The 27,283-nt window shown below is 35.2% G+C and overlaps 1 protein-coding gene and 1 long non-coding RNA gene across 2 annotated transcripts in view; one reads left to right on the top strand and one right to left on the bottom strand.

Annotated features, from left to right (window-relative positions):
* The first annotated feature begins 2 nt into the window (after positions 1-2).
* On the top strand, positions 3-26,446 carry LOC148189674 (uncharacterized). Its single transcript, XR_015776364.1, has 3 exons — positions 3-133; positions 1,742-1,932; positions 25,757-26,446. It is a non-coding gene; the product is annotated as an uncharacterized LOC148189674 (long non-coding RNA).
* rnf215 (ring finger protein 215) overlaps positions 146-27,283 on the bottom strand; it is a 41,360-nt gene continuing 14,222 nt past the window's right edge. Inside the window, exon 10 of the mRNA XM_042488298.2 lies at positions 146-1,958. Within this exon, the coding sequence (XP_042344232.2) occupies positions 1,750-1,958 (209 nt within the window). The 3' untranslated portion in view covers positions 146-1,749. The remainder of the gene's footprint in view (positions 1,959-27,283) is intronic.

Here is a 27,283-nt window from a genome sequence, read left to right as displayed (position 1 = left end):
TTTGACATCCTTTTTGAGTTTGAGTCATCACTGACTGTTTTCTCCTTTCGCCTCAGAAGGTGTCTGAGACGTCACCAGAGATGCCTCAGAGTACGGCTGCACAGTTAGGGTTAAAATTATGACCAGTTATTCGGTAAGTTATCAGTTTGTTTTTTTTTTGGGCTGGGACATTTGTAGCCTTCAGTTTCACAATAATGTAGATTTTACTGTACATTTTAAGTTTTATCCAAAGGAATAGTTCAACACAAACATGCCAGTTTGTTTTCTTGCCAAAAGTTAGGTGAGAAGATTGATATTCTCATGTCTGTACTTTAAATATGAAGCTGCAGCCAGTTAAGAAACACTTAACCCCTCAAATGATCTTTTGTACATCAGTTGCTCTCCCTGTGTTCTGCTGAATTTTTGAAGACAGTTTTGTCTTTCTTGCACATGTAAATGGTGGAAGAATACATAAAGTAAGAGATCTTTATCTGTTTAACAACAGGAAAACTATATCAAAACATCTGTTTAAAACCTCGTGCAGCATAATCCAGGTCTCATTTATCCAGACGTATGCGTCTGCAGTGCTGCCTTCTTTACAGCTACAATATTAGGACATCCACCACCTTATTTATTGTTGTGTAAAACGTTTAAATCTGCCCTGTAGTGCCATCTGTTGGCTGTATCTATGCAAACAGAGAAGATGCATGAAAGTAGGAGGGCAGTGAGGTTTACAGCGTTTGAAACAGACGAATCATTTTTCGTATATAAAGGGAGCATAAATGAGCTGTAATTATTTCCTTGTTTTTAGTCTTGATGCTAAAATGTGCTCATCATCCGCTGGCTGTAGCTTTATATTTACCGTACGGTTATTTTTGACAATGTTGAACTTTTCCTTTAAATGGAAAAAAACCCATTGAAGTAGGATGCTTTCTTCACACAGCTGGCACTGCAGTTGTTGTGTTGAAGAACAAAATTGTAATTAATCGGCCTATTAGCTGTGCAGCCGTACGTCACTTTTTCACGTTTGAGATGATCTTCTGTTGGTTCAGTTTTTGTCTGTTTGACCATTAGAGCAGAGCTGTTTTTGACTTCTTCACACATACAAAAAAAAAGGGGAAAATCAAACTGAGCTGTGGCACAAACTCTGTACAAAATGTTTTCCACTCTACCTGTTCAACATCTTCGTCACTAATCATTTCAAACAATGCAACTAAAATTAGCTACGGTAGCATACACATAATTTAGGAGGTGTGTTTGTGGTTTCTGTCACTCTGTAGTTAAGTCATAAGGCATGTTAAGGACAAGTGCAAACACTTTCCACATCTGCTACCACCTGGTTACTTCTGCACTACAACTACAGAACCTCAACAACTAACATTTAACAACAAAGTATGAGTTTGGACACTACGCTTAAACTCTCAGTTAATGAGTTGTTTATTGACATCATTTGGCCCTAAAGTGATCTTTAACACTGGCCCGTAGATCCATACGTCCGCCTGTAAAACCATAAAGCACTGGATGTCCGTGCAGAGAGCACTCTGTTTACAGCAGAAACAGAGAAGGTGTTTATGAAAAGAGCACAAACACCCTCATGAGTCCCACTACTGTAGATCACACATACAAATATTTCCACAATTGTACAGTAACATGATCCCAGGGAAAAGTACTGTTAATACACAACAGTACCAGCACAGTACTTCATTGTATTGTGTTTACTCTAACACTGTATGTCCGTGAGACTTGCTGCACCCTCTCGCAGGTCTGATGTCAAAACCGGACCACTCCAAAGTCCAGACGGCCGGCCAGCTGCTTTGACGAGTGTGTGTTTGCTCCCACAATCCACTGCAGGAAGGAAGAAGTGGCGAGGTCAGTTAAAAAAATGGCTACTGGAGTGTCACTGAGGAAGAGACGAGACTTGATTCCCGGAGCTGCTTCATCAGTGGAGGTGAGGTGAGTGTTAACTTTCTTTGCAGACGCTGCCTGAAGGAGATTGGAAAAGAGAAGCATTTGACTTTTTTATTTGATGCTATACTATGACTTTATTGTGTAATTTAGGATGACATAAGATACTGTGACATTCTGGTGGAATTTTAACATCGTAAAAATCACTGAAAAGGACATATTATACCTTGTAGAGACGTACAATAGTAATAAAAACCAAAAAAGACTCAAAATGTCATAATTAGCATGTCAAGAACGGTGGAACACGCCACAATATCAAATTTTGAAAAAAGTCAAATATTGACCCCTCCTAAAAATGACTGAAAACGACATAGAATAACTTGCAGAGGCGTGTTATATTATACAAAGTGGGAATAAAGGCCAAAAAAGGCCAAAAACCCCATAATTTAGCATGTCAAAAAATGGCCAAACGAGTATGTCGAAAAAAGTCAAATTTCGACCCCTCCTAAAATGGCTTAAAAAGACACAGAATAGCTTCAAAAGACGTGTTATAAAGAACAAAGTGGGAATAAAGTCCAAAAAAGGCCAAAAAAACTCATAATTTGGCATGACAAAAAAACTGCCAAACAAGGCAATAGTATAGTATGTCGAAAAAAGTCAAATTTTGACCTCTTTTAAAAATGGCTGAAAACAACATAGAATAGCTTATAAAGACACGTCATAGTGTACAAAGTGGGAATTAAGTCCAAAAAAGACAAAAAAAACCTCATAATTTGGCATGTCAAAAAAAAATGGCCAAACAAGGCAATAGTATAGTATGTCGAAAAAAGTCAAATTTTGACCCCTCCTAAAAATGGCTGAAAACGACATAGAATAACTTGTAGAGAGGCGTTATAGTAGACAAAGTGGGAATAAAGGCCAAAAAATGCCAAAAACCTCATAATTTAGCATGTCAAAAAAAAAGCCAAACAAGGCAATAGTATAGTATGTCGAAAAAAGTCAAATTTTGACCTCTCCTAAAAATGGCTGAAAACGACATAGAATAGCTTATAAAGACGCGTCATAGTGTACAAAGTGGGAATAAAGTCCAAAAAAGACCAAAAAAACTCAGAATTTGGCATGTCAAAAAAAACTGCCAAACAAGGCAATAGTATAGTATGTCGAAAAAAGTCAAATTTTGACCCCTCCTAAAAATGGCTGAAAACGACATAGAATAACTTGTAGAGAAGGCGTTATAGTAGACAGAGTGGGAATAAAGGCCAAAAAAGGCCAAAAAACTCATAATTTAGCATGTCAAAAAAAAGCTAAACAAGGCAATAGTATAGTATGTCGAAAAAAGTCAAATTTTGACCCCTCCTAAAAATGGCTGAAAACGACACAGAATAGCTTCAAGACACGCGTTACATTGTACAAAGTGGGAATAAAGTCCAAAAAAGGCCAAAAAAACTCATAATTTGGCATGACAAAAAAACTGCCAAACAAGGCAATAGTATAGTATGTCGAAAAAAGTCAAATTTTGACCTCTTTTAAAAATGGCTGAAAACAACATAGAATAGCTTATAAAGACACGTCATAGTGTACAAAGTGGGAATTAAGTCCAAAAAAGACAAAAAAAACCTCATAATTTGGCATGTCAAAAAAAAATGGCCAAACAAGGCAATAGTATAGTATGTCGAAAAAAGTCAAATTTTGACCCCTCCTAAAAATGGCTGAAAACGACATAGAATAACTTGTAGAGAGGCGTTATAATAGACAAAGTGGGAATAAAGGCCAAAAAAGACCAAAAAACCCCATAATTTAGCATGTCAAAAAAATGGCAAAACAAGGCAATAGTATAGTATGTCGAAAAAAGTCAAATTTTGACCTCTCCTAAAAATGGCTGAAAACGACATAGAATAACTTATAAAGACGCGTCATAGTGTACAAAGTGGGAATAAAGTCCAAAAAAGACCAAAAAAACTCAGAATTTGGCATGTCAAAAAAAACTGCCAAACAAGGCAATAGTATAGTATGTCGAAAAAAGTCAAATTTTGACCCCTCCTAAAAATGGCTGAAAACGACATAGAATAACTTGTAGAGAGGCGTTATAGTAGACAAAGTGGGAATAAAGGCCAAAAAAGACCAAAAAAACTCAGAATTTGGCATGTCAAAAAAAACTGCCAAACAAGGCAATAGTATAGTATGTCGAAAAAAGTCAAATTTTGACCCCTCCTAAAAATGGCTGAAAACGACATAGAATAACTTGTAGAGAAGGCGTTATAGTAGACAGAGTGGGAATAAAGGCCAAAAAACTCATAATTTAGCATGTCAAAAAAAAGCTAAACAAGGCAATAGTATAGTATGTCGAAAAAAGTCAAATTTTGACCCCTCCTAAAAATGGCTGAAAACGACACAGAATAGCTTCAAGACACGCGTTACATTGTACAAAGTGGGAATAAAGTCCAAAAAAGGCCAAAAACCTCATAATTTAGCATGTCAAAAAAAATGGCCAAACAAGGCAATAGTATAGTATGTCGAAAAAAGTCAAATTTTGACCCCTCCTAAAAATGGCTGAAAACGACATAGAATAACTTGTAGAGAGGCGTTATAGTAGACAAAGTGGGAATAAAGGACAAAAAAGACCAAAAACCTCATAATTTAGCATATCAAAAAAATGGCCAAACAAGGCAATAGTATAGTATGTCGAAAAAAGTCAAATTTTGACCCCTCCTAAAAATGGCTGAAAACGACATAGAATAACTTGTAGAGAGGCGTTATAGTAGACAGAGTGGGAATAAAGGCCAAAAAAGGCCAAAAACCTCATAATTTAGCATGTCAAAAAAACCTGCCAAACAAGGCAATAGTATAGTATGTCGAAAAAAGTCAAATTTTGACCCCTCCTAAAAATGGCTGAAAACGACACACAATAGCTTCAAGACACGCGTTACATTGTACAAAGTGGGAATAAAGGACAAAAAAGGCCAAAAACCTCATAATTTAGCATGTCAAAAAAAATGGCCAAACAAGGCAATAGTATAGTATGTCGAAAAAAGTCAAATTTTGACCCCTCCTAAAAATGGCTGAAAACGACACAGAATAACTTGTAGAGAGGCGTTATAGTAGACAGAGTGGGAATAAAGGCCAAAAAAGGCCAAAAAACTCATAATTTAGCATGTCAAAAAAAAAAAGCCAAACAAGGCAATAGTATAGTATGTCGAAAAAAGTCAAATTTTGACCCCTCCTAAAAATGGCTGAAAACGACATAGAATAACTTGTAGAGAGGCGTTATAGTAGAAAGAGTGGGAATAAAGGCCAAAAAAGGCCAAAAACCTCATAATTTAGCATGTCAAAAAAAAGCCAAACAAGGCAATAGTATAGTATGTCGAAAAAAGTCAAATTTTGACCCATTTTAAAAATGGCTGAAAACGACATAGAATAGCTTATGAAGATGCGTCATAGTGTACAAAGTGGAAATAAAGGCCAAAAAATGCCAAAAAACCCCATAATTTAGCATGTCAAAAAAAAAGCCAAACAAGGCAATAGTATAGTATGTTGAAAAAAGTCAAATTTTGACCCCTCCTAAAAATGGCTGAAAATGACATAGAATAGCTCATAAAGACGCGTCATAGTGTACAAAGTGGAAATAAAGGCCAAAAAAGACCAAAAAAACTCATAATTTGGCATGTCAAAAAAAACTGCCAAACAAGGCAATAGCATAGTATGTCGAAAAAAGTCAAATTTTGCCCCCTACTAAAAATGGCTGAAAACGGCATAGATTAGCTTCAAGAGATGCATTATAGTGTACAACGTGGAAATAAAGGCCAAAAAATGCCAAAAAAACCCATAATTTAGCATGTCAAAAAAAAAGCCAAACAAGGCAATAGTATAGTATGTCGAAAAAAGTCAAATTTTGACCCCTCCTAAAAATGGCTGAAAATGACATAGAATAGCTCATAAAGACGCGTCATAGTGTACAAAGTGGGAATAAAGTCCAAAAAAGACCAAAAAAACTCATAATTTGGCATGTCAAAAAAAACTGCCAAACAAGGCAATAGTATAGTATGTCGAAAAAAGTCAAATTTTGACCCCTCCTAAAAATGGCTGAAAACGACACACAATAGCTTATAAAGATGCGTCATAGTGTACAAAGTGGGAATAAAGTCCAAAAAAGGCCAAAAACCTCATAATTTAGCATGTCAAAAAAAATGGCCAAACAAGGCAATAGTATAGTATGTCGAAAAAAGTCAAATTTTGACCCCTTTTAAAAATGGCTGAAAACGACATAGAATAGCTTATAAAGATGCGTCATAGTGTACAAAGTGGGAATAAAGTCCAAAAAAGGCCAAAAACCTCATAATTTAGCATGTCAAAAAAAATGGCCAAACAAGGCAATAGTATAGTATGTCGAAAAAAGTCAAATTTTGACCCCTCCTAAAAATGGCTGAAAACGACATAGAATAACTTGTAGAGAGGCATTATAGTAGACAAAGTGGGAATAAAGGACAAAAAAGACCAAAAACCTCATAATTTAGCATGTCAAAAAAAACTGCCAAACAAGGCAATAGTATAGTATGTCGAAAAAAGTCAAATTTTGACCCCTCCTAAAAATGGCTGAAAACGACATAGAATAGCTTATAAAGATGCGTCATAGTGTACAAAGTGGGAATAAAGTCCAAAAAAGGCCAAAAACCTCATAATTTAGCATGTCAAAAAAAATGGCCAAACAAGGCAATAGTATAGTATGTCGAAAAAAGTCAAATTTTGACCCCTCCTAAAAATGGCTGAAAACGACACAGAATAACTTGTAGAGAGGCGTTATAGTAGACAGAGTGGGAATAAAGGCCAAAAAAGGCCAAAAAACTCAAAATTTAGCATGTCAAAAAAAAAAAGCCAAACAAGGCAATAGTATAGTATGTCGAAAAAAGTCAAATTTTGACCCCTCCTAAAAATGGCTGAAAACGACACACAATAGCTTCAAGACACGCGTTACATTGTACAAAGTGGGAATAAAGGACAAAAAAGGCCAAAAACCTCATAATTTAGCATGTCAAAAAAAATGGCCAAACAAGGCAATAGTATAGTATGTCGAAAAAAGTCAAATTTTGACCCCTCCTAAAAATGGCTGAAAACGACATAGAATAGCTTATAAAGACGTGTCATAGTGTACAAAGTGGGAATAAAGTCCAAAAAAGGCCAAAAAAAACGTATAATTTGGCATGTCAAAAAAAACTGCCAAACAAGGCAATAGTATAGTATGTCGAAAAAAGTCAAATTTTGACCTCTTTTAAAAATGGCTGAAAAACACATAGAATAGCTTATAAAGACACGTCATAGTGTACAAAGTGGGAATTAAGTCCATAAAAGACCAAAAAAACTCATAATTTAGCATGTCAAAAAAAATGGCCAAACAAGGCAATAGTATAGTATGTCGAAAAAAGTCAAATTTTGACCCCTCCTAAAAATGGCTGAAAACGACACAGAATAGCTTCAAGACACGTTACATTGTACAAAGTGGGAATAAAGGACAAAAAGGCCAAAAAACTCATAATTTGGCATGACAAAAAAACTGCCAAACAAGGCAATAGTATAGTATGTCGAAAAAAGTCAAATTTTGACCTCTTTTAAAAATGGCTGAAAACAACATAGAATAGCTTATAAAGACACGTCATAGTGTACAAAGTGGGAATAAAGGCCAAAAAAGACCAAAAACCTCATAATTTAGCATGTCAAAAAAAATGGCCAAACAAGGCAATAGTATAGTATGGCGAAAAAAGTCAAATTTTGACCCCTCCTAAAAATGGCTGAAAACGACATAGAATAACTTGTAGAGAGGCGTTATAGTAGACAGAGTGGGAATAAAGGCCAAAAAAGGCCAAAAAACTCATAATTTAGCATGTCAAAAAAAAAAAGCCAAAGAAGGCAATAGTATAGTATGTCGAAAAAAGTCAAATTTTGACCCCTCCTAAAAATGGCTGAAAACGACATAGAATAACTTGTAGAGAGGCGTTATAGTAGACAGAGAGGGAATAAAGGCCAAAAAGGCCAAAAACTCATAATTTAGCATGTCAAAAAAAATAGCCAAACAAGGCAATAGTATAGTATGTCGAAAAAAGTCAAATTTTGACCCCTCCTAAAAATGGCTGAAAACGACATAGAATAGCTTATAAAGACGCGTCATAGTGTACAAAGTGGGAATAAAGTCCAAAAAGACCAAAAAACTCATAATTTGGCATGTCAAAAAAAACTGCCAAACAAGGCAATAGTATAGTATGTCGAAAAAAGTCAAATTTTGACCCCTCCTAAAAATGGCTGAAAACGACACACAATAGCTTCAAGACACGCGTTACATTGTACAAAGTGGGAATAAAGGACAAAAAAGACCAAAAACCTCATAATTTAGCATGTCAAAAAAAACTGCCAAACAAGGCAATAGTATAGTATGTCGAAAAAAGTCAAATTTTGACCCCTCCTAAAAATGGCTGAAAACGACATAGAATAGCTTATAAAGACGCGTCATAGTGTACAAAGTGGGAATAAAGGCCAAAAAAGACCAAAAAAACTCATAATTTGGCATGTCAAAAAAAACTGCCAAACAAGGCAATAGTATAGTATGTCGAAAAAAGTCAAATTTTGACCCCTCCTAAAAATGGCTGAAAACGACACAGAATAGCTACAAGACACGTTACATTGTACAAAGGGGGAAAAAAGGACAAAAAAGGCCAAAAAAACTCATAATTTGGCATGACAAAAAAACTGCCAAACAAGGCAATAGTATAGTATGTCGAAAAAGTCAAATTTTGACCCTCCTAAAAATGGCTGAAAACGACATAGAATAGCTTATAAAGACGTCATAGTGTACAAAGTGGGAATAAAGTCCAAAAAGACCAAAAAACTCATAATTTGGCATGTCAAAAAACTGCCAAACAAGGCAATAGTATAGTATGTCGAAAAAGTCAAATTTTGACCCCTCCTAAAAATGGCTGAAAACGACACACAATAGCTTCAAGACACGCGTTACATTGTACAAAGTGGGAATAAAGGACAAAAAAGGCCAAAAACCTCATAATTTGGCATGTCAAAAAAAACTGCCAAACAAGGCAATAGTATAGTATGTCGAAAAAAGTCAAATTTTGACCCCTCCTAAAAATGGCTGAAAACGACATAGAATAGCTTATAAAGACGCGTCATAGTGTACAAAGTGGGAATAAAGGCCAAAAAAGACCAAAAAAACTCATAATTTGGCATGTCAAAAAAAACTGCCAAACAAGGCAATAGTATAGTATGTCGAAAAAAGTCAAATTTTGACCCCTCCTAAAAATGGCTGAAAAGCGACACAGAATAGCTTCAAGACACGCGTTACATTGTACAAAGTGGGAATAAAGGACAAAAAGGCCAAAAACCTCATAATTTGGCATGTCAAAAAAACTGCCAAACAAGGCAATAGTATAGTATGTCGAAAAAGTCAAATTTTGACCCCTCCTAAAAATGGCTGAAAAGCGACATAGAATAGCTTATAAAGGCGTCATAGTGTACAAAGTGGGAATAAAGGCCAAAAAGACCAAAAAACTCATAATTTGGCATGTCAAAAAAACTGCCAAACAAGGCAATAGTATAGTATGTCGAAAAAAGTCAAATTTTGACCCCTCCTAAAAATGGCTGAAAACGACACACAATAGCTTCAAGACACGCGTTACATTGTACAAAGTGGGAATAAAGGACAAAAAAGGCCAAAAACCTCATAATTTAGCATGTCAAAAAAAATGGCCAAACAAGGCAATAGTATAGTATGTCGAAAAAAGTCAGATTTTGACCCCTCCTAAAAATGGCTGAAAACGACACAGAATAGCTTCAAGACACGCGTTACATTGTACAAAGTGGGAATAAAGGACAAAAAGGCCAAAACCTTATAATTTAGCATGTCAAAAAAATGGCCAAACAAGGCAATAGTATAGTATGTCGAAAAAGTCAAATTTTGACCCCTCCTAAAAATGGCTGAAAACGACACAGAATAACTTGTAGAGAGGCGTTATAGTAGACAGAGTGGGAATAAAGGCCAAAAAAGGCCAAAAAACTCATAATTTAGCATGTCAAAAAAAAAAAGCCAAACAAGGCAATAGTATAGTATGTCGAAAAAAGTCAAATTTTGACCCCTCCTAAAAATGGCTGAAAACGACACACAATAGCTTCAAGACACGCGTTACATTGTACAAAGTGGGAATAAAGGACAAAAAAGGCCAAAAACATCATAATTTAGCATGTCAAAAAATGGCCAAACAAGGCAATAGTATAGTATGTCGAAAAAGTCAAATTTGACCCCTCCTAAAAATGGCTGAAAACGACATAGAATAGCTTATAAAGACGTGTCATAGTGTACAAAGTGGGAATAAAGTCCAAAAAAGGCCAAAAAAAACGTATAATTTGGCATGTCAAAAAAAACTGCCAAACAAGGCAATAGTATAGTATGTCGAAAAAGTCAAATTTTGACCTCTTTTAAAAATGGCTGAAAAACACATAGAATAGCTTATAAAGACACGTCATAGTGTACAAAGTGGGAATTAAGTCCATAAAAGACCAAAAAAACTCATAATTTAGCATGTCAAAAAAAATGGCCAAACAAGGCAATAGTATAGTATGTCGAAAAAAGTCAAATTTTGACCCCTCCTAAAAATGGCTGAAAACGACACAGAATAGCTTCAAGACACGCGTTACATTGTACAAAGTGGGAATAAAGGACAAAAAAGGCCAAAAAAACTCATAATTTGGCATGACAAAAAAACTGCCAAACAAGGCAATAGTATAGTATGTCGAAAAAAGTCAAATTTTGACCTCTTTTAAAAATGGCTGAAAACAACATAGAATAGCTTATAAAGACACGTCATAGTGTACAAAGTGGGAATAAAGGCCAAAAAGACCAAAAAAACACATAATTAACATGTTTTAAAAAATGGCCAAAAAAGGCAATAGTATAGTATGGTAAAAAAAGTCAAATATTGACCCCTCCTAAAAATGGCTGAAAGCCACTTCGAATAACTTGTAGAGAGGCGTTATAGTAGACAGAGTGGGAATAAAGGCCAAAAAGGCCAAAAAACTCATAATTTAGCATGTCAAAAAAAATGGCCAAACAAGGCAATAGTATAGTATGGCGAAAAAAGTCAAATTTTGACCCCTTTTAAAAATGGCTGAAAACGACATAGAATAACTTGTAGAGAGGCGTTATAGTAGACAGAGTGGGAATAAAGGCCAAAAAAGGCCAAAAAACTCATAATTTAGCATGTCAAAAAAAAAAGCCAAACAAGGCAATAGTATAGTATGTCGAAAAAAGTCAAATTTTGACCCCTCCTAAAAATGGCTGAAAACGACATAGAATAGCTTATAAAGACGCGTCATAGTGTACAAAGTGGGAATAAAGTCCAAAAAAGACCAAAAAAACTCATAATTTGGCATGTCAAAAAAAACTGCCAAACAAGGCAATAGTATAGTATGTCGAAAAAAGTCAAATTTTGACCCCTCCTAAAAATGGCTGAAAACGACACACAATAGCTTCAAGAGAGGCGTTACATTGTACAAAGTGGGAATAAAGGACAAAAAAGGCCAAAAAAACTCATAATTTGGCATGTCAAAAAAAACTGCCAAACAAGGCAATAGTATAGTATGTCGAAAAAAGTCAAATTTTGACCCTCCTAAAAATGGCTGAAAACGACATAGAATAGCTTATAAAGACGTCATAGTGTACAAAGTGGGAATAAAGGCCAAAAAGACCAAAAAACTCATAATTTGGCATGTCAAAAAAACTGCCAAACAAGGCAATAGTATAGTATGTCGAAAAAAGTCAAATTTTGACCCCTCCTAAAAATGGCTGAAAACGACACAGAATAGCTTCAAGACACGCGTTACATTGTACAAAGTGGGAATAAAGGACAAAAAAGGCCAAAAAAACTCATAATTTGGCATGACAAAAAAACTGCCAAACAAGGCAATAGTATAGTATGTCGAAAAAAGTCAAATTTTGACCCCTCCTAAAAATGGCTGAAAACGACATAGAATAGCTTATAAAGACGCGTCATAGTGTACAAAGTGGGAATAAAGTCCAAAAAAGACCAAAAAAACTCATAATTTGGCATGTCAAAAAAAACTGCCAAACAAGGCAATAGTATAGTATGTCGAAAAAAGTCAAATTTTGACCCCTCCTAAAAATGGCTGAAAACGACACACAATAGCTTCAAGACACGCGTTACATTGTACAAAGTGGGAATAAAGGACAAAAAAGGCCAAAAACCTCATAATTTGGCATGTCAAAAAACTGCCAAACAAGGCAATAGTATAGTATGTCGAAAATAGTCAAATTTTGACCCCTCCTAAAAATGGCTGAAAACGACATAGAATAGCTTATAAAGACGCGTCATAGTGTACAAAGTGGGAATAAAGGCCAAAAAAGACCAAAAAAACTCATAATTTGGCATGTCAAAAAAAACTGCCAAACAAGGCAATAGTATAGTATGTCGAAAAAAGTCAAATTTTGACCCCTCCTAAAAATGGCTGAAAACGACACACAATAGCTTCAAGACACGCGTTACATTGTACAAAGTGGGAATAAAGGACAAAAAAGGCCAAAAACCTCATAATTTGGCATGTCAAAAAAAACTGCCAAACAAGGCAATAGTATAGTATGTCGAAAAAGTCAAATTTTGACCCTCCTAAAAATGGCTGAAAAGCGACATAGAATAGCTTATAAAGACGTCAAAGTGTACAAAGTGGGAATAAAGGCCAAAAAAGACCAAAAAAACTCATAATTTGGCATGTCAAAAAAAACTGCCAAACAAGGCAATAGTATAGTATGTCGAAAAAAGTCAAATTTTGACCCCTCCTAAAAATGGCTGAAAACGACACAGAATAGCTTCAAGACACGCGTTACATTGTACAAAGTGGGAATAAAGGACAAAAAAGGCCAAAAACCTCATAATTTAGCATGTCAAAAAAAATGGCCAAACAAGGCAATAGTATAGTATGTCGAAAAAAGTCAGATTTTGACCCCTCCTAAAAATGGCTGAAAACGACACAGAATAGCTTCAAGACACGCGTTACATTGTACAAAGTGGGAATAAAGGACAAAAAAGGCCAAAAACCTTATAATTTAGCATGTCAAAAAAAATGGCCAAACAAGGCAATAGTATAGTATGTCGAAAAAAGTCAAATTTTGACCCCTCCTAAAAATGGCTGAAAACGACATAGAATAGCTTATAAAGACGCGTCATAGTGTACAAAGTGGGAATAAAGTCCAAAAAAGACCAAAAATCTCATAATTTAGCATGTCAAAAAAAAAAAGCCAAAGAAGGCAATAGTATAGTATGTCGAAACAAGTCAAATTTTGACCCTCCTAAAAATGGCTGAAAACGACACAGAATAGCTTCAAGACACGCGTTACATTGTACAAAGTGGGAATAAAGGACAAAAAAGGCCAAAAACCTTATAATTTAGCATGTCAAAAAAAACTGCCAAACAAGGCAATAGTATAGTATGTCGAAAAAAGTCAAATTTTGACCCCTCCTAAAAATGGCTGAAAACGACATAGAATAGCTTATAAAGACGCGTCATAGTGTACAAAGTGGGAATAAAGTCCAAAAAAGACCAAAAACCTCATAATTTAGCATGTCAAAAAAACCTGCCAAACAAGGCAATAGTATAGTATGTCGAAAAAAGTCAAATTTTGACCCCTCCTAAAAATGGCTGAAAACGACATAGAATAGCTTATAAAGACGCGTCATAGTGTACAAAGTGGGAATAAACTCCAAAAAAGACCAAAAAACCTTATAATTTAGCATGTCAAAAAAAACTGCCAAACAAGGCAATAGTATAGTATGTCGAAAAAAGTCAAATTTTGACCCCTCCTAAAAATGGCTGAAAACGACACAGAATAGCTTCAAGACACGCGTTACATTGTACAAAGTGGGAATAAAGGACAAAAAATGCCAAAAACCTCATAATTTAGCATGTCAAAAAAATGGCCAAACAAGGCAATAGTATAGTATGTCGAAAAAAGTCAAATTTTGACCCCTCCTAAAAATGGCTGAAAACGACATAGAATAACTTGTAGAGAGGCGTTATAGTAGACAGAGTGGGAATAAAGGCCAAAAAAGGCCAAAAAACTCATAATTTAGCATGTCAAAAAAAAAAAGCCAAAGAAGGCAATAGTATAGTATGTCGAAAAAAGTCAAATTTTGACCCCTCCTAAAAATGGCTGAAAACGACACACAATAGCTTCAAGACACGCGTTACATTGTACAAAGTGGGAATAAAGGACAAAAAAGGCCAAAAACCTCATAATTTAGCATGTCAAAAAAAATGCCAAACAAGGCAATAGTATAGTATGTCGAAAAAGTCAAATTTTGACCCTCCTAAAAATGGCTGAAAACGACATAGAATAGCTTATAAAGACGCGTCATAGTGTACAAAGTGGGAATAAAGGCCAAAAAAGACCAAAAAAACTCATAATTTGGCATGTCAAAAAAAACTGCCAAACAAGGCAATAGTATAGTATGTCGAAAAAAGTCAAATTTTGACCCCTCCTAAAAATGGCTGAAAACAACACACAATAGCTTCAAGACACGCGTTACATTGTACAAAGTGGGAATAAAGGACAAAAAAGGCCAAAAACCTCATAATTTAGCATGTCAAAAAAAATGGCCAAACAAGGCAATAGTATAGTATGTCGAAAAAAGTCAAATTTTGACCCCTCCTAAAAATGGCTGAAAACGACATAGAATAGCTTATAAAGACGCGTCATAGTGTACAAAGTGGGAATAAAGTCCAAAAAAGGCCAAAAAACTCATAATTTAGCATGTCAAAAAAAAAAAGCCAAAGAAGGCAATAGTATAGTATGTCGAAAAAAGTCAAATTTTGACCCCTCCTAAAAATGGCTGAAAACGACACAGAATAGCTTCAAGACACGCGTTACATTGTACAAAGTGGGAATAAAGGCCAAAAAAGACCAAAAACCTCATAATTTAGCATGTCAAAAAAAATGGCCAAACAAGGCAATAGTATAGTATGTCGAAAAAGTCAAATTTTGACCCCTCCTAAAATGGCTGAAATCGAAATAAAATAACTTGTAGAGAGGCGTTATAGTAGACAGAGTGGGAATAAAGGCCAAAAAAGGCCAAAAAACTCATAATTTAGCATGTCAAAAAAAAAAAGCCAAAGAAGGCAATAGTATAGTATGTCGAAAAAAGTCAAATTTTGACCCCTCCTAAAAATGGCTGAAAACGACATAGAATAACTTGTAGAGAGGCGTTATAGTAGACAGAGTGGGAATAAAGGCCAAAAAAGGCCAAAAAACTCATAATTTAGCATGTCAAAAAAAAAGCCAAACAAGGCAATAGTATAGTATGTCGAAAAAAGTCAAATTTTGACCCCTACTAAAAATGGCTGAAAACGGCATAGATTAGCTTCAAGAGACGCATTATAGTGTACAACGCGGAAAGAAAGGCCAAAAAATGCCAAAAACCCCCATAATTTAGCATGTCAAAAAAATGGCAAAACAAGGCAATAGTATAGTATGTCGAAAAAAGTCAAATTTTGACCCCTTTTAAAAATGGCTGAAAACGACATAGAATAGCTCATAAAGACGCGTCATAGTGTACAAAGTGGGAATAAAGTCCAAAAAGACCAAAAACTCATAATTTGGCATGTCAAAAAAACTGCCAAACAAGGCAATAGTATAGTATGTCGAAAAAGTCAAATTTTGACCCCTCCTAAAAATGGCTGAAAACGACACACACAATAACTTCAAGAGAGGCGTTACATTGTACAAAGTGGGAATAAAGGACAAAAAGGCCAAAACCTCATAATTTAGCATGTCAAAAAAACTGCCAAACAAGGCAATAGTATAGTATGTCGAAAAAGTCAAATTTTGACCCCTCCTAAAAATGGCTGAAAAGCGACATAGAATAGCTTATAAAGACGCGTCATAGTGTACAAAGTGGGAATAAAGTCCAAAAAAGACCAAAAAAACTCATAATTTGGCATGTCAAAAAAAACTGCCAAACAAGGCAATAGTATAGTATGTCGAAAAAAGTCAAATTTTGACCCCTCCTAAAAATGGCTGAAAACAACACACAATAGCTTCAAGACACGCGTTACATTGTACAAAGTGGGAATAAAGGACAAAAAAGGCCAAAAACCTCATAATTTAGCATGTCAAAAAAAATGGCCAAACAAGGCAATAGTATAGTATGTCGAAAAAAGTCAAATTTTGACCCCTCCTAAAAATGGCTGAAAAGCGACATAGAATAGCTTATAAAGGCAGCGTCATAGTGTACAAAGTGGGAATAAAGTCCAAAAAGACCAAAAATCTCATAATTTAGCATGTCAAAAAAAAAAAAGCCAAAGAAGGCAATAGTATAGTATGTCGAAAAAAGTCAAATTTTGACCCCTCCTAAAAATGGCTGAAAACGACACAGAATAGCTTCAAGACACGCGTTACATTGTACAAAGTGGGAATAAAGGACAAAAAAGGCCAAAAACCTTATAATTTAGCATGTCAAAAAAAATGGCCAAACAAGGCAATAGTATAGTATGTCGAAAAAAGTCAAATTTTGACCCCTCCTAAAAATGGCTGAAAACGACATAGAATAGCTTATAAAGACGCGTCATAGTAGACAGAGTGGGAATAAAGGCCAAAAAAGGCCAAAAAACTCATAATTTAGCATGTCAAAAAAATGGCCAAACAAGGCAATAGTATAGTATGTCGAAAAAAGTCAAATTTTGACCCCTTTTAAAAATGGCTGAAAACGACATAGAATAGCTTATAAAGACGCGTCATAGTGTACAAAGTGGGAATAAAGTCCAAAAAAGACCAAAAACCTCATAATTTAGCATGTCAAAAAAAACTGCCAAACAAGGCAATAGTATAGTATGTCGAAAAAAGTCAAATTTTGACCCCTCCTAAAATGGCTGAAAAGCGACACACAATAGCTTCAAGACACGTTACATTGTACAAAGTGGGAATAAAGGACAAAAAAGGCCAAAAACCTCATAATTTAGCATGTCAAAAAAAATGGCCAAACAAGGCAATAGTATAGTATGGCGAAAAAAGTCAAATTTTGACCCCTCCTAAAAATGGCTGAAAACGACATAGAATAACTTGTAGAGAGGCGTTATAGTAGACAGAGTGGGAATAAAGGCCAAAAAAGGCCAAAAAACTCATAATTTAGCATGTCAAAAAAAAAAAGCCAAAGAAGGCAATAGTATAGTATGTCGAAAAAAGTCAAATTTTGACCCCTCCTAAAAATGGCTGAAAACGACACAGAATAGCTTCAAGACACGCGTTACATTGTACAAAGTGGGAATAAAGGACAAAAAAGGCCAAAAACCTTATAATTTAGCATGTCAAAAAAAATGGCCAAAGAAGGCAATAGTATAGTATGTCGAAAAAAGTCAAATTTTGACCCCTCCTAAAAATGGCTGAAAACGACATAGAATAGCTTATAAAGACGCGTCATAGTAGACAGAGTGGGAATAAAGGCCAAAAAAGGCCAAAAAACTCATAATTTAGCATGTCAAAAAAAATGGCCAAACAAGGCAATAGTATAGTATGTCGAAAAAAGTCAAATTTTGACCCCTTTTAAAAATGGCTGAAAACGACATAGAATAGCTTATAAAGACGCGTCATAGTGTACAAAGTGGGAATAAAGTCCAAAAAAGACCAAAAACCTCATAATTTAGCATGTCAAAAAAAATGGCCAAACAAGGCAATAGTATAGTATTGGAAAAAAGTCAAATTTTGACCCCTCCTAAAAATGGCTGAAAACGACATAGAATAACTTGTAGAGAGGCGTTATAGTAGACAGAGTGGGAATAAAGGCCAAAAAAGGCCAAAAAACTCATAATTTAGCATGTCAAAAAAAAAAGCCAAACAAGGCAATAGTATAGTATGTCGAAAAAAGTCAAATTTTGCCCCCTACTAAAAATGGCTGAAAACGGCATAGATTAGCTTCAAGAGACGCATTATAGTGTACAACGCGGAAAGAAAGGCCAAAAAATGCCAAAAACCCCCATAATTTAGCATGTCAAAAAAATGGCAAAACAAGGCAATAGTATAGTATGTCGAAAAAAGTCAAATTTTGACCCCTCCTAAAAATGGCTGAAAACGACATAGAATAACTTGTAGAGAGGCGTTATAGTAGACAGAGTGGGAATAAAGGCCAAAAAAGGCCAAAAAACTCATAATTTAGCATGTCAAAAAAATGGCCAAACAAGGCAATAGTATAGTATGTCGAAAAAAGTCAAATTTTGACCCCTTTTAAAAATGGCTGAAAACGACATAGAATAGCTCATAAAGAAGCGTCATAGTGTACAAAGTGGGAATAAAGTCCAAAACAGACCAAAAAAACTCATAATTTGGCATGTCAAAAAAAACTGCCAAACAAGGCAATAGTATAGTATGTCGAAAAAAGTCAAATTTTGACCCCTCCTAAAAATGGCTGAAAACGACACAGAATAGCTTCAAGACACGCATTACATTGTACAAAGTGGGAATAAAGGCCAAAAAAGGCCAAAAACCTCATAATTTAGCATGTCAAAAAAAATGGCCAAACAAGGCAATAGTATAGTATGTCGAAAAAAGTCAAATTTTGACCCCTCCTAAAAATGGCTGAAAACGACATAGAATAACTTGTAGAGAGGCGTTATAGTAGACAGAGTGGGAATAAAGGCCAAAAAAGGCCAAAAAACTCATAATTTAGCATGTCAAAAAAAACTGCCAAACAAGGCAATAGTATAGTATGTCGAAAAAAGTCAAATTTTGACCCCTCCTAAAAATGGCTGAAAACGACACAGAATAGCTTCAAGACACGCGTTACATTGTACAAAGTGGGAATAAAGGACAAAAAAGGCCAAAAACCTTATAATTTAGCATGTCAAAAAAAATGGCCAAACAAGGCAATAGTATAGTATGTCGAAAAAAGTCAAATTTTGACCCCTCCTAAAAATGGCTGAAAACGACATAGAATAGCTTATAAAGACGTGTCATAGTGTACAAAGTGGGAATAAAGTCCAAAAAAGACCAAAAAAACTCATAATTTGCCATGCCAAAAAAAACTGCCAAACAAGGCAATAGTATAGTATGTCGAAAAAAGTCAAATTTTGACCCCTCCTAAAAATGGCTGAAAACGACATAGAATAACTTGTAGAGAGGCGTTATAGTAGACAGAGTGGGAATAAAGGCCAAAAAAGGCCAAAAAACTCATAATTTAGCATGTCAAAAAAAAAAAGCCAAAGAAGGCAATAGTATAGTATGTCGAAAAAAGTCAAATTTTGACCCCTCCTAAAAATGGCTGAAAACGACATAGAATAACTTGTAGAGAGGCGTTATAGTAGACAAAGTGGGAATAAAGGACAAAAAAGGCCAAAAACCTCATAATTTAGCATGTCAAAAAAAATGGCCAAACAAGGCAATAGTATAGTATGTCGAAAAAAGTCAAATTTTGACCCCTTTTAAAAATGGCTGAAAACGACATAGAATAGCTCATAAAGACGCGTCATAGTGTACAAAGTGGGAATAAAGGACAAAAAAGGCCAAAAAACTCATAATTTAGCATGTCAAAAAAAAAGCCAAACAAGACAATAGTATAGTATGTCGAAAAAAGTCAAATTTTGACCCCTCCTAAAAATGGCTGAAAACGACATAGAATAACTTGTAGAGAGGCGTTATAGTAGACAGAGTGGGAATAAAGGCCAAAAAAGGCCAAAAAACTCATAATTTAGCATGTCAAAAAAAAAAGCCAAACAAGGCAATAGTATAGTATGTCGAAAAAAGTCAAATTTTGACCCATTTTAAAAATGGCTGAAAACGACATAGAATAGCTCATAAAGAAGCGTCATAGTGTACAAAGTGGGAATAAAGTCCAAAACAGACCAAAAAAACTCATAATTTGGCATGTCAAAAAAAACTGCCAAACAAGGCAATAGTATAGTATGTCGAAAAAAGTCAAATTTTGAACACTCCTAAAAATAGCTGAAAAAGACACAGAATAGCTTCAAGACACGCATTACATTGTACAAAGTGGGAATAAAGGCCAAAAAAGGCCAAAAACCTCATAATTTAGCATGTCAAAAAAAAAGCCAAACAAGACAATAGTATAGTATGTCGAAAAAAGTCAAATTTTGACCCCTCCTAAAAATGGCTGAAAACGACATAGAATAACTTGTAGAGAGGCGTTATAGTAGACAAAGTGGGAATAAAGGACAAAAAAGGCCAAAAACCTCATAATTTAGCATGTCAAAAAAAATGGCCAAACAAGGCAATAGTATAGTATGTCGAAAAAAGTCAAATTTTGACCCCTTTTAAAAATGGCTGAAAACGACATAGAATAGCTCATAAAGACGCGTCATAGTGTACAAAGTGGGAATAAAGTCCAAAACAGACCAAAAAAACTCATAATTTGGCATGTCAAAAAAAACTGCCAAACAAGGCAATAGTATAGTATGTCGAAAAAAGTCAAATTTTGACCCCTCCTAAAAATGGCTGAAAACGACATAGAATATCTTTTAGAGAGGCGTTATAGTAAACAGAGTGGAAATAAAGGCCAAAAAAGGCCAAAAAACTCATAATTTAGCATGTCAAAAAAAAAGCCAAACAAGGCAATAGTATAGTATGTCGAAAAAAGTCAAATTTTGACCCCTCCTAAAAATGGCTGAAAACGGCATAGATTAGCTTCAAGAGACGCATTATAGTGTACAACGCGGAAAGAAAGGCCAAAAAATGCCAAAAACCCCCATAATTTAGCATGTCAAAAAAATGGCCAAACAAGGCAATAGTATAGTATGTCGAAAAAAGTCAAATTTTGACCCCTTTTAAAAATGGCTGAAAACGACATAGAATAGCTCATAAAGAAGCGTCATAGTGTACAAAGTGGGAATAAAGTCCAAAACAGACCAAAAAAACTCATAATTTGGCATGTCAAAAAAAACTGCCAAACAAGGCAATAGTATAGTATGTCGAAAAAAGTCAAATTTTGACCCCTCCTAAAAATGGCTGAAAACGACACACAATAGCTTCAAGACACGCATTACACTGTACAAAGTGGGAATAAAGGACAAAAAAGGCCAAAAACCTCATAATTTAGCATGTCCAAAAAAATGGCCAAACAAGGCAATAGTATAGTATGTCGAAAAAAGTCAAATTTTGACCCCTCCTAAAAATGGCTGAAAACGACATAGAATAGCTTATAAAGACGCCATAGTGTACAAAGTGGGAATAAAGTCCAAAAAGACCAAAAACTCATAATTTGGCATGTCAAAAAAAACTGCCAAACAAGGCAATAGTATAGTATGTCGAAAAAAGTCAAATTTTGACCCCTCCTAAAAATGGCTGAAAACGACACAGAATAGCTTCAAGACACGCGTTACATTGTACAAAGTGGGAATAAAGGACAAAAAAGGCCAAAAACCTCATAATTTAGCATGTCAAAAAAAATGGCCAAACAAGGCAATAGTATAGTATGTCGAAAAAAGTCAAATTTTGACCCCTCCTAAAAATGGCTGAAAACGACATAGAATAGCTTATAAAGACGTGTCATAGTGTACAAAGTGGGAATAAAGTCCAAAAAAGACCAAAAAACTCATAATTTACCATGTCAAAAAAAACTGCCAAACAAGGCAATAGTATAGTATGTCGAAAAAAGTCAAATTTTGACCCCTCCTAAAAATGGCTGAAAACGACATAGAATAGTTTCAAGAGACGCGTTATACTGTACAAAGTGGGAATAAAGGGCAAAAAGGGCCAAAAACCTCATAATTTGGCATGTCAAAAAAATGACCAAACAAGGCAATAGTATAGTATGTCGAAAAAGTCAAATTTTGACCCCTCCTAAAAATGGCTGAAAACGACATAGAATAACTCATAGAAGCGTTATAGTAGACAGAGTGGGAATAAAGGCCAAAAAAGGCCAAAAAACTCATAATTTAGCATGTCAAAAAAAAAAAGCCAAAGAAGGCAATAGTATAGTATGTCGAAAAAAGTCAAATTTTGACCCCTCCTAAAAATGGCTGAAAACGACACAGAATAGCTTCAAGACACGCGTTACATTGTACAAAGTGGGAATAAAGGACAAAAAAGGCCAAAAACCTTATAATTTAGCATGTCAAAAAAAATGGCCAAACAAGGCAATAGTATAGTATGTCGAAAAAAGTCAAATTTTGACCCCTCCTAAAAATGGCTGAAAACGACATAGAATAGCTTATAAAGACGCGTCATAGTAGACAGAGTGGGAATAAAGGCCAAAAAAGGCCAAAAAACTCATAATTTAGCATGTCAAAAAAAATGGCCAAACAAGGCAATAGTATAGTATGTCGAAAAAAGTCAAATTTTGACCCCTTTTAAAAATGGCTGAAAACGACATAGAATAGCTTATAAAGACGCGTCATAGTGTACAAAGTGGGAATAAAGTCCAAAAAAGACCAAAAACCTCATAATTTAGCATGTCAAAAAAAACTGCCAAACAAGGCAATAGTATAGTATGGCGAAAAAAGTCAAATTTTGACCCCTCCTAAAAATGGCTGAAAACGACAGAGAAAAACTTGTAGAGAGGCGTTATAGTAGACAGAGTGGGAATAAAGGCCAAAAAAGGCCAAAAAACTCATAATTTAGCATGTCAAAAAAAAAAAGCCAAAGAAGGCAATAGTATAGTATGTCGAAAAAAGTCAAATTTTGACCCCTCCTAAAAATGGCTGAAAACGACATAGAATAGCTTATAAAGACGCGTCATAGTGTACAAAGTGGGAATAAAGTCCAAAAAAGACCAAAAACCTCATAATTTAGCATGTCAAAAAAAATGGCCAAACAAGGCAATAGTATAGTATGGCGAAAAAAGTCAAATTTTGACCCCTCCTAAAAATGGCTGAAAACGACATAGAATAACTTGTAGAGAGGCGTTATAGTAGACAGAGTGGGAATAAAGGCCAAAAAAGGCCAAAAAACTCATAATTTAGCATGTCAAAAAAAAAAGCCAAAGAAGGCAATAGTATAGTATGTCGAAAAAAGTCAAATTTTGACCCCTCCTAAAAATGGCTGAAAACGGCATAGATTAGCTTCAAGAGACGCATTATAGTGTACAACGCGGAAAGAAAGGCCAAAAAATGCCAAAAACCCCCATAATTTAGCATGTCAAAAAAATGGCAAAACAAGGCAATAGTATAGTATGTCGAAAAAAGTCAAATTTTGACCCTTTAAAAATGGCTGAAAACGACATAGAATAGCTCATAAAGACATTACATAGTGTACAAAGTGGGAATAAAGGACAAAAAAGGCCAAAAAACTCATAATTTAGCATGTCAAAAAAAAAGCCAAACAAGACAATAGTATAGTATGTCGAAAAAAGTCAAATTTTGACCCCTCCTAAAAATGGCTGAAAACGACATAGAATAACTTGTAGAGAGGCATTATAGTAGACAAAGTGGGAATAAAGGCCAAAAAAGGCCAAAAAACTCATAATTTAGCATGTCAAAAAAAAAAAGCCAAACAAGGCAATAGTATAGTATGTCGAAAAAAGTCAAATTTTGACCCCTCCTAAAAATGGCTGAAAACGACATAGAATAGCTTATAAAGACGCGTCATAGTGTACAAAGTGGGAATAAAGTCCAAAAAAGACCAAAAAAACTCATAATTTGGCATGTCAAAAAAAACTGCCAAACAAGGCAATAGTATAGTATGTCGAAAAAAGTCAAATTTTGACCCCTCCTAAAAATGGCTGAAAACGACATAGAATAGCTTATAAAGACGCGTCATAGTGTACAAAGTGGGAATAAAGTCCAAAAAAGACCAAAAAAACTCATAATTTGGCATGTCAAAAAAAACTGCCAAACAAGGCAATAGTATAGTATGTCGAAAAAAGTCAAATTTTGACCCCTCCTAAAAATGGCTGAAAACGACATAGAATAGCTTCAAGACACGCGTTACATTGTACAAAGTGGGAATAAAGGACAAAAAAGGCCAAAAACCTCATAATTTAGCATGTCAAAAAAAATGGCCAAACAAGGCAATAGTATAGTATGTCGAAAAAAGTCAAATTTTGACCCCTCCTAAAAATGGCTGAAAACGACATAGAATAACTTGTAGAGAGGCGTTATAGTAGACAGAGTGGGAATAAAGGCCAAAAAAGGCCAAAAAACTCATAATTTAGCATGTCAAAAAAAACTGCCAAACAAGGCAATAGTATAGTATGTCGAAAAAAGTCAAATTTTGACCCCTCCTAAAAATGGCTGAAAACGACATAGAATAACTTGTAGAGAGGCGTTATAGTAGACAGAGTGGGAATAAAGGCCAAAAAAGGCCAAAAAACTCATAATTTAGCATGTCAAAAAAAAAAGCCAAACAAGGCAATAGTATAGTATGTCGAAAAAAGTCAAATTTTGACCCCTTTTAAAAATGGCTGAAAACGACATAGAATAGCTCATAAAGAAGCGTCATAGTGTACAAAGTGGGAATAAAGTCCAAAACAGACCAAAAAAACTCATAATTTGGCATGTCAAAAAAAACTGCCAAACAAGGCAATAGTATAGTATGTCGAAAAAAGTCAAATTTTGACCCCTCCTAAAAATGGCTGAAAACGACACAGAATAGCTTCAAGACACGCATTACATTGTACAAAGTGGGAATAAAGGCCAAAAAAGGCCAAAAACCTCATAATTTAGCATGTCAAAAAAAATGGCCAAACAAGGCAATAGTATAGTATGTCGAAAAAAGTCAAATTTTGACCCCTCCTAAAAATGGCTGAAAACGACATAGAATAACTTGTAGAGAGGCGTTATAGTAGACAGAGTGGGAATAAAGGCCAAAAAAGGCCAAAAAACTCATAATTTAGCATGTCAAAAAAAACTGCCAAACAAGGCAATAGTATAGTATGTCGAAAAAAGTCAAATTTTGACCCCTCCTAAAAATGGCTGAAAACGACACAGAATAGCTTCAAGACACGCGTTACATTGTACAAAGTGGGAATAAAGGACAAAAAAGGCCAAAAACCTCATAATTTAGCATGTCAAAAAAAATGGCCAAACAAGGCAATAGTATAGTATGTCGAAAAAAGTCAAATTTTGACCCCTCCTAAAAATGGCTGAAAACGACATAGAATAGTTTCAAGAGACGCGTTATACTGTACAAAGTGGGAATAAAGGGCAAAAAGGGCCAAAAACCTCATAATTTGGCATGTCAAAAAAATGACCAAACAAGGCAATAGTATAGTATGTCGAAAAAAGTCAAATTTTGACCCCTCCTAAAAATGGCTGAAAACGACATAGAATAACTTTTAGAGAGGCGTTATAGTAGACAAAGTGGGAATAAAGGTAAAAAAAGGCTGAAAAACTCATAATTTAGCATGTCAAAAAAAAGGCCAAACAAGGCAATAGTATAGTATGTCGAAAAAAGTCAAATTTTGACCCCTCCTAAAAATGGCTGAAAACGACACACAATAGCTTCAAGACACGCGTTACATTGTACAAAGTGGGAATAAAGGACAAAAAAGGCCAAAAACCTCATAATTTAGCATGTCAAAAAAAATGGCCAAACAAGGCAATAGTATAGTATGTTGAAAAAAGTCAAATTTTGACCACTCTTAAATAAAGGACAAAAATGTCAAATATAGCATGTAAAAAAATGGCTAAAAATGACACAGAAAAGTGTTTCAAAAAACAAAACATTTTGACATGAGCAAAGAACCGCTGAAACCACATGTTATAGCTGGTCGAGTCACATCATAGTATACTTTGTTTTAAAAAAAGCCAATATAGTCATAACATAGCTGTTGCGTTTGGTTAAGGTGCGTTCACCACGGCAGGTGTATTTTTGCTCTCTATCTCAGTTTCTTTCCCTCCTGCTTGTTTCTCTTTCCTTATCACTGAACAGGTGGATGCAATCATGGGAGGAATATGTATTGAGGAAAGGAGAGGCGTGGTCTGTCTCTCTGGTTTGACACAGACGGTAACCGCAACCACAGCAGCATCAGAAGCAGCAGCAGCAGCAGCAGCAGCAGCAGCAGCAGCAGTCATGGCGGCGGCAGCAGCAGCAGCAAAACAGAGGAGCAGAAAGATGGCTTTGTTTTGAGTTTTTGTATTTTGTTTATTGTTTTAGTTGTGGTTGGAGATCACCTGAAGCCCTGTTTTCAGGTTTTGTTTTTAAGACACTTTTAATTTGGGGGGAGAGCTGGGTCTGATGGTCCACTGCGTGATTCCCAGCAATGTCCCGTTTTTGCTTGTTTTGGCAAGGATCTCCAACCAATCTGTAGTTTTGTTTATATGTGAGTTTTTGAGTATAAAATAAATTGTTCTGATCTTCCTCGCAAAATGTGGTGTTGCGTCCTCTATATGTTTAGCCTGTCTCAAAGCCAATATTTGTGTGTGGTGGCCGTAAAAATGGAATGTTGAGAAAATGGCTGAAAAAAACACGTTATAGCTTGTATATCAACGTGATAGAAAACAATGTAGAAAAAAAGGCCAAAAACAGTAATAATTTAGCATGTCAAAAAATGGCGAAACAGGGCAATACTATAGTATGTCGAAAAAAGTCAAATTTTGACGCCTTCTAAAAATGGCTGAAAACGACATAGAACAACTTCTAGAGAGGCGTTATACTGTACAAAGTGGAAATGAAGGCCAAAAAAGCCAAAAAAACACTCATAATTTGGCATGTCAAAAAAATGGCCAAACAAGGCAATAGTATAGTATGTCGAAAAAAGTCAAATTTTGACCCCTCCTAAAAATGGCTGAAAACGACACAGAATAACTTGTAGAGAGGCGTTATAGTAGACAGAGTGGGAATAAAGGCCAAAAAAGGCCAAAAACTCATAATTTAGCATGTCAAAAAAAAAGCCAAACAAGGCAATAGTATAGTATGTCGAAAAAGTCAAATTTTGACCCTCCTAAAATGGCTGAAAACGGCATAGATTAGCTTCAAGAGACGCATTATAGTGTACAACGCGGAAAGAAAGGCCAAAAAATGCCAAAAACCCCCATAATTTAGCATGTCAAAAAAATGGCAAAACAAGGCAATAGTATAGTATGTCGAAAAAAGTCAAATTTTGACCCCTTTTAAAAATGGCTGAAAACGACATAGAATAGCTCATAAAGACGCGTCATAGTGTACAAAGTGGGAATAAAGGACAAAAAAGGCCAAAAAACTCATAATTTAGCATGTCAAAAAAAAAGCCAAACAAGACAATAGTATAGTATGTCGAAAAAAGTCAAATTTTGACCCCTCCTAAAAATGGCTGAAAACGACATAGAATAACTTGTAGAGAGGCGTTATAGTAGACAGAGTGGGAATAAAGGCCAAAAAAGGCCAAAAAACCTCATAATTTAGCATGTCAAAAAAATGGCCAAACAAGGCAATAGTATAGTATGTCGAAAAAAGCCAAATTTTGACCCCTTTTAAAAA

The sequence above is a fragment of the Plectropomus leopardus genome, chromosome 4, assembly GCF_026936395.1.
Source record: "Plectropomus leopardus strain MGB_pleo_1.0 chromosome 4, ASM2693639v1, whole genome shotgun sequence".
NCBI classification, from domain to species: Eukaryota; Metazoa; Chordata; class Actinopteri; order Perciformes; family Serranidae; genus Plectropomus; species Plectropomus leopardus.
This window is presented reverse-complemented; position numbering and strand designations above follow the sequence as displayed.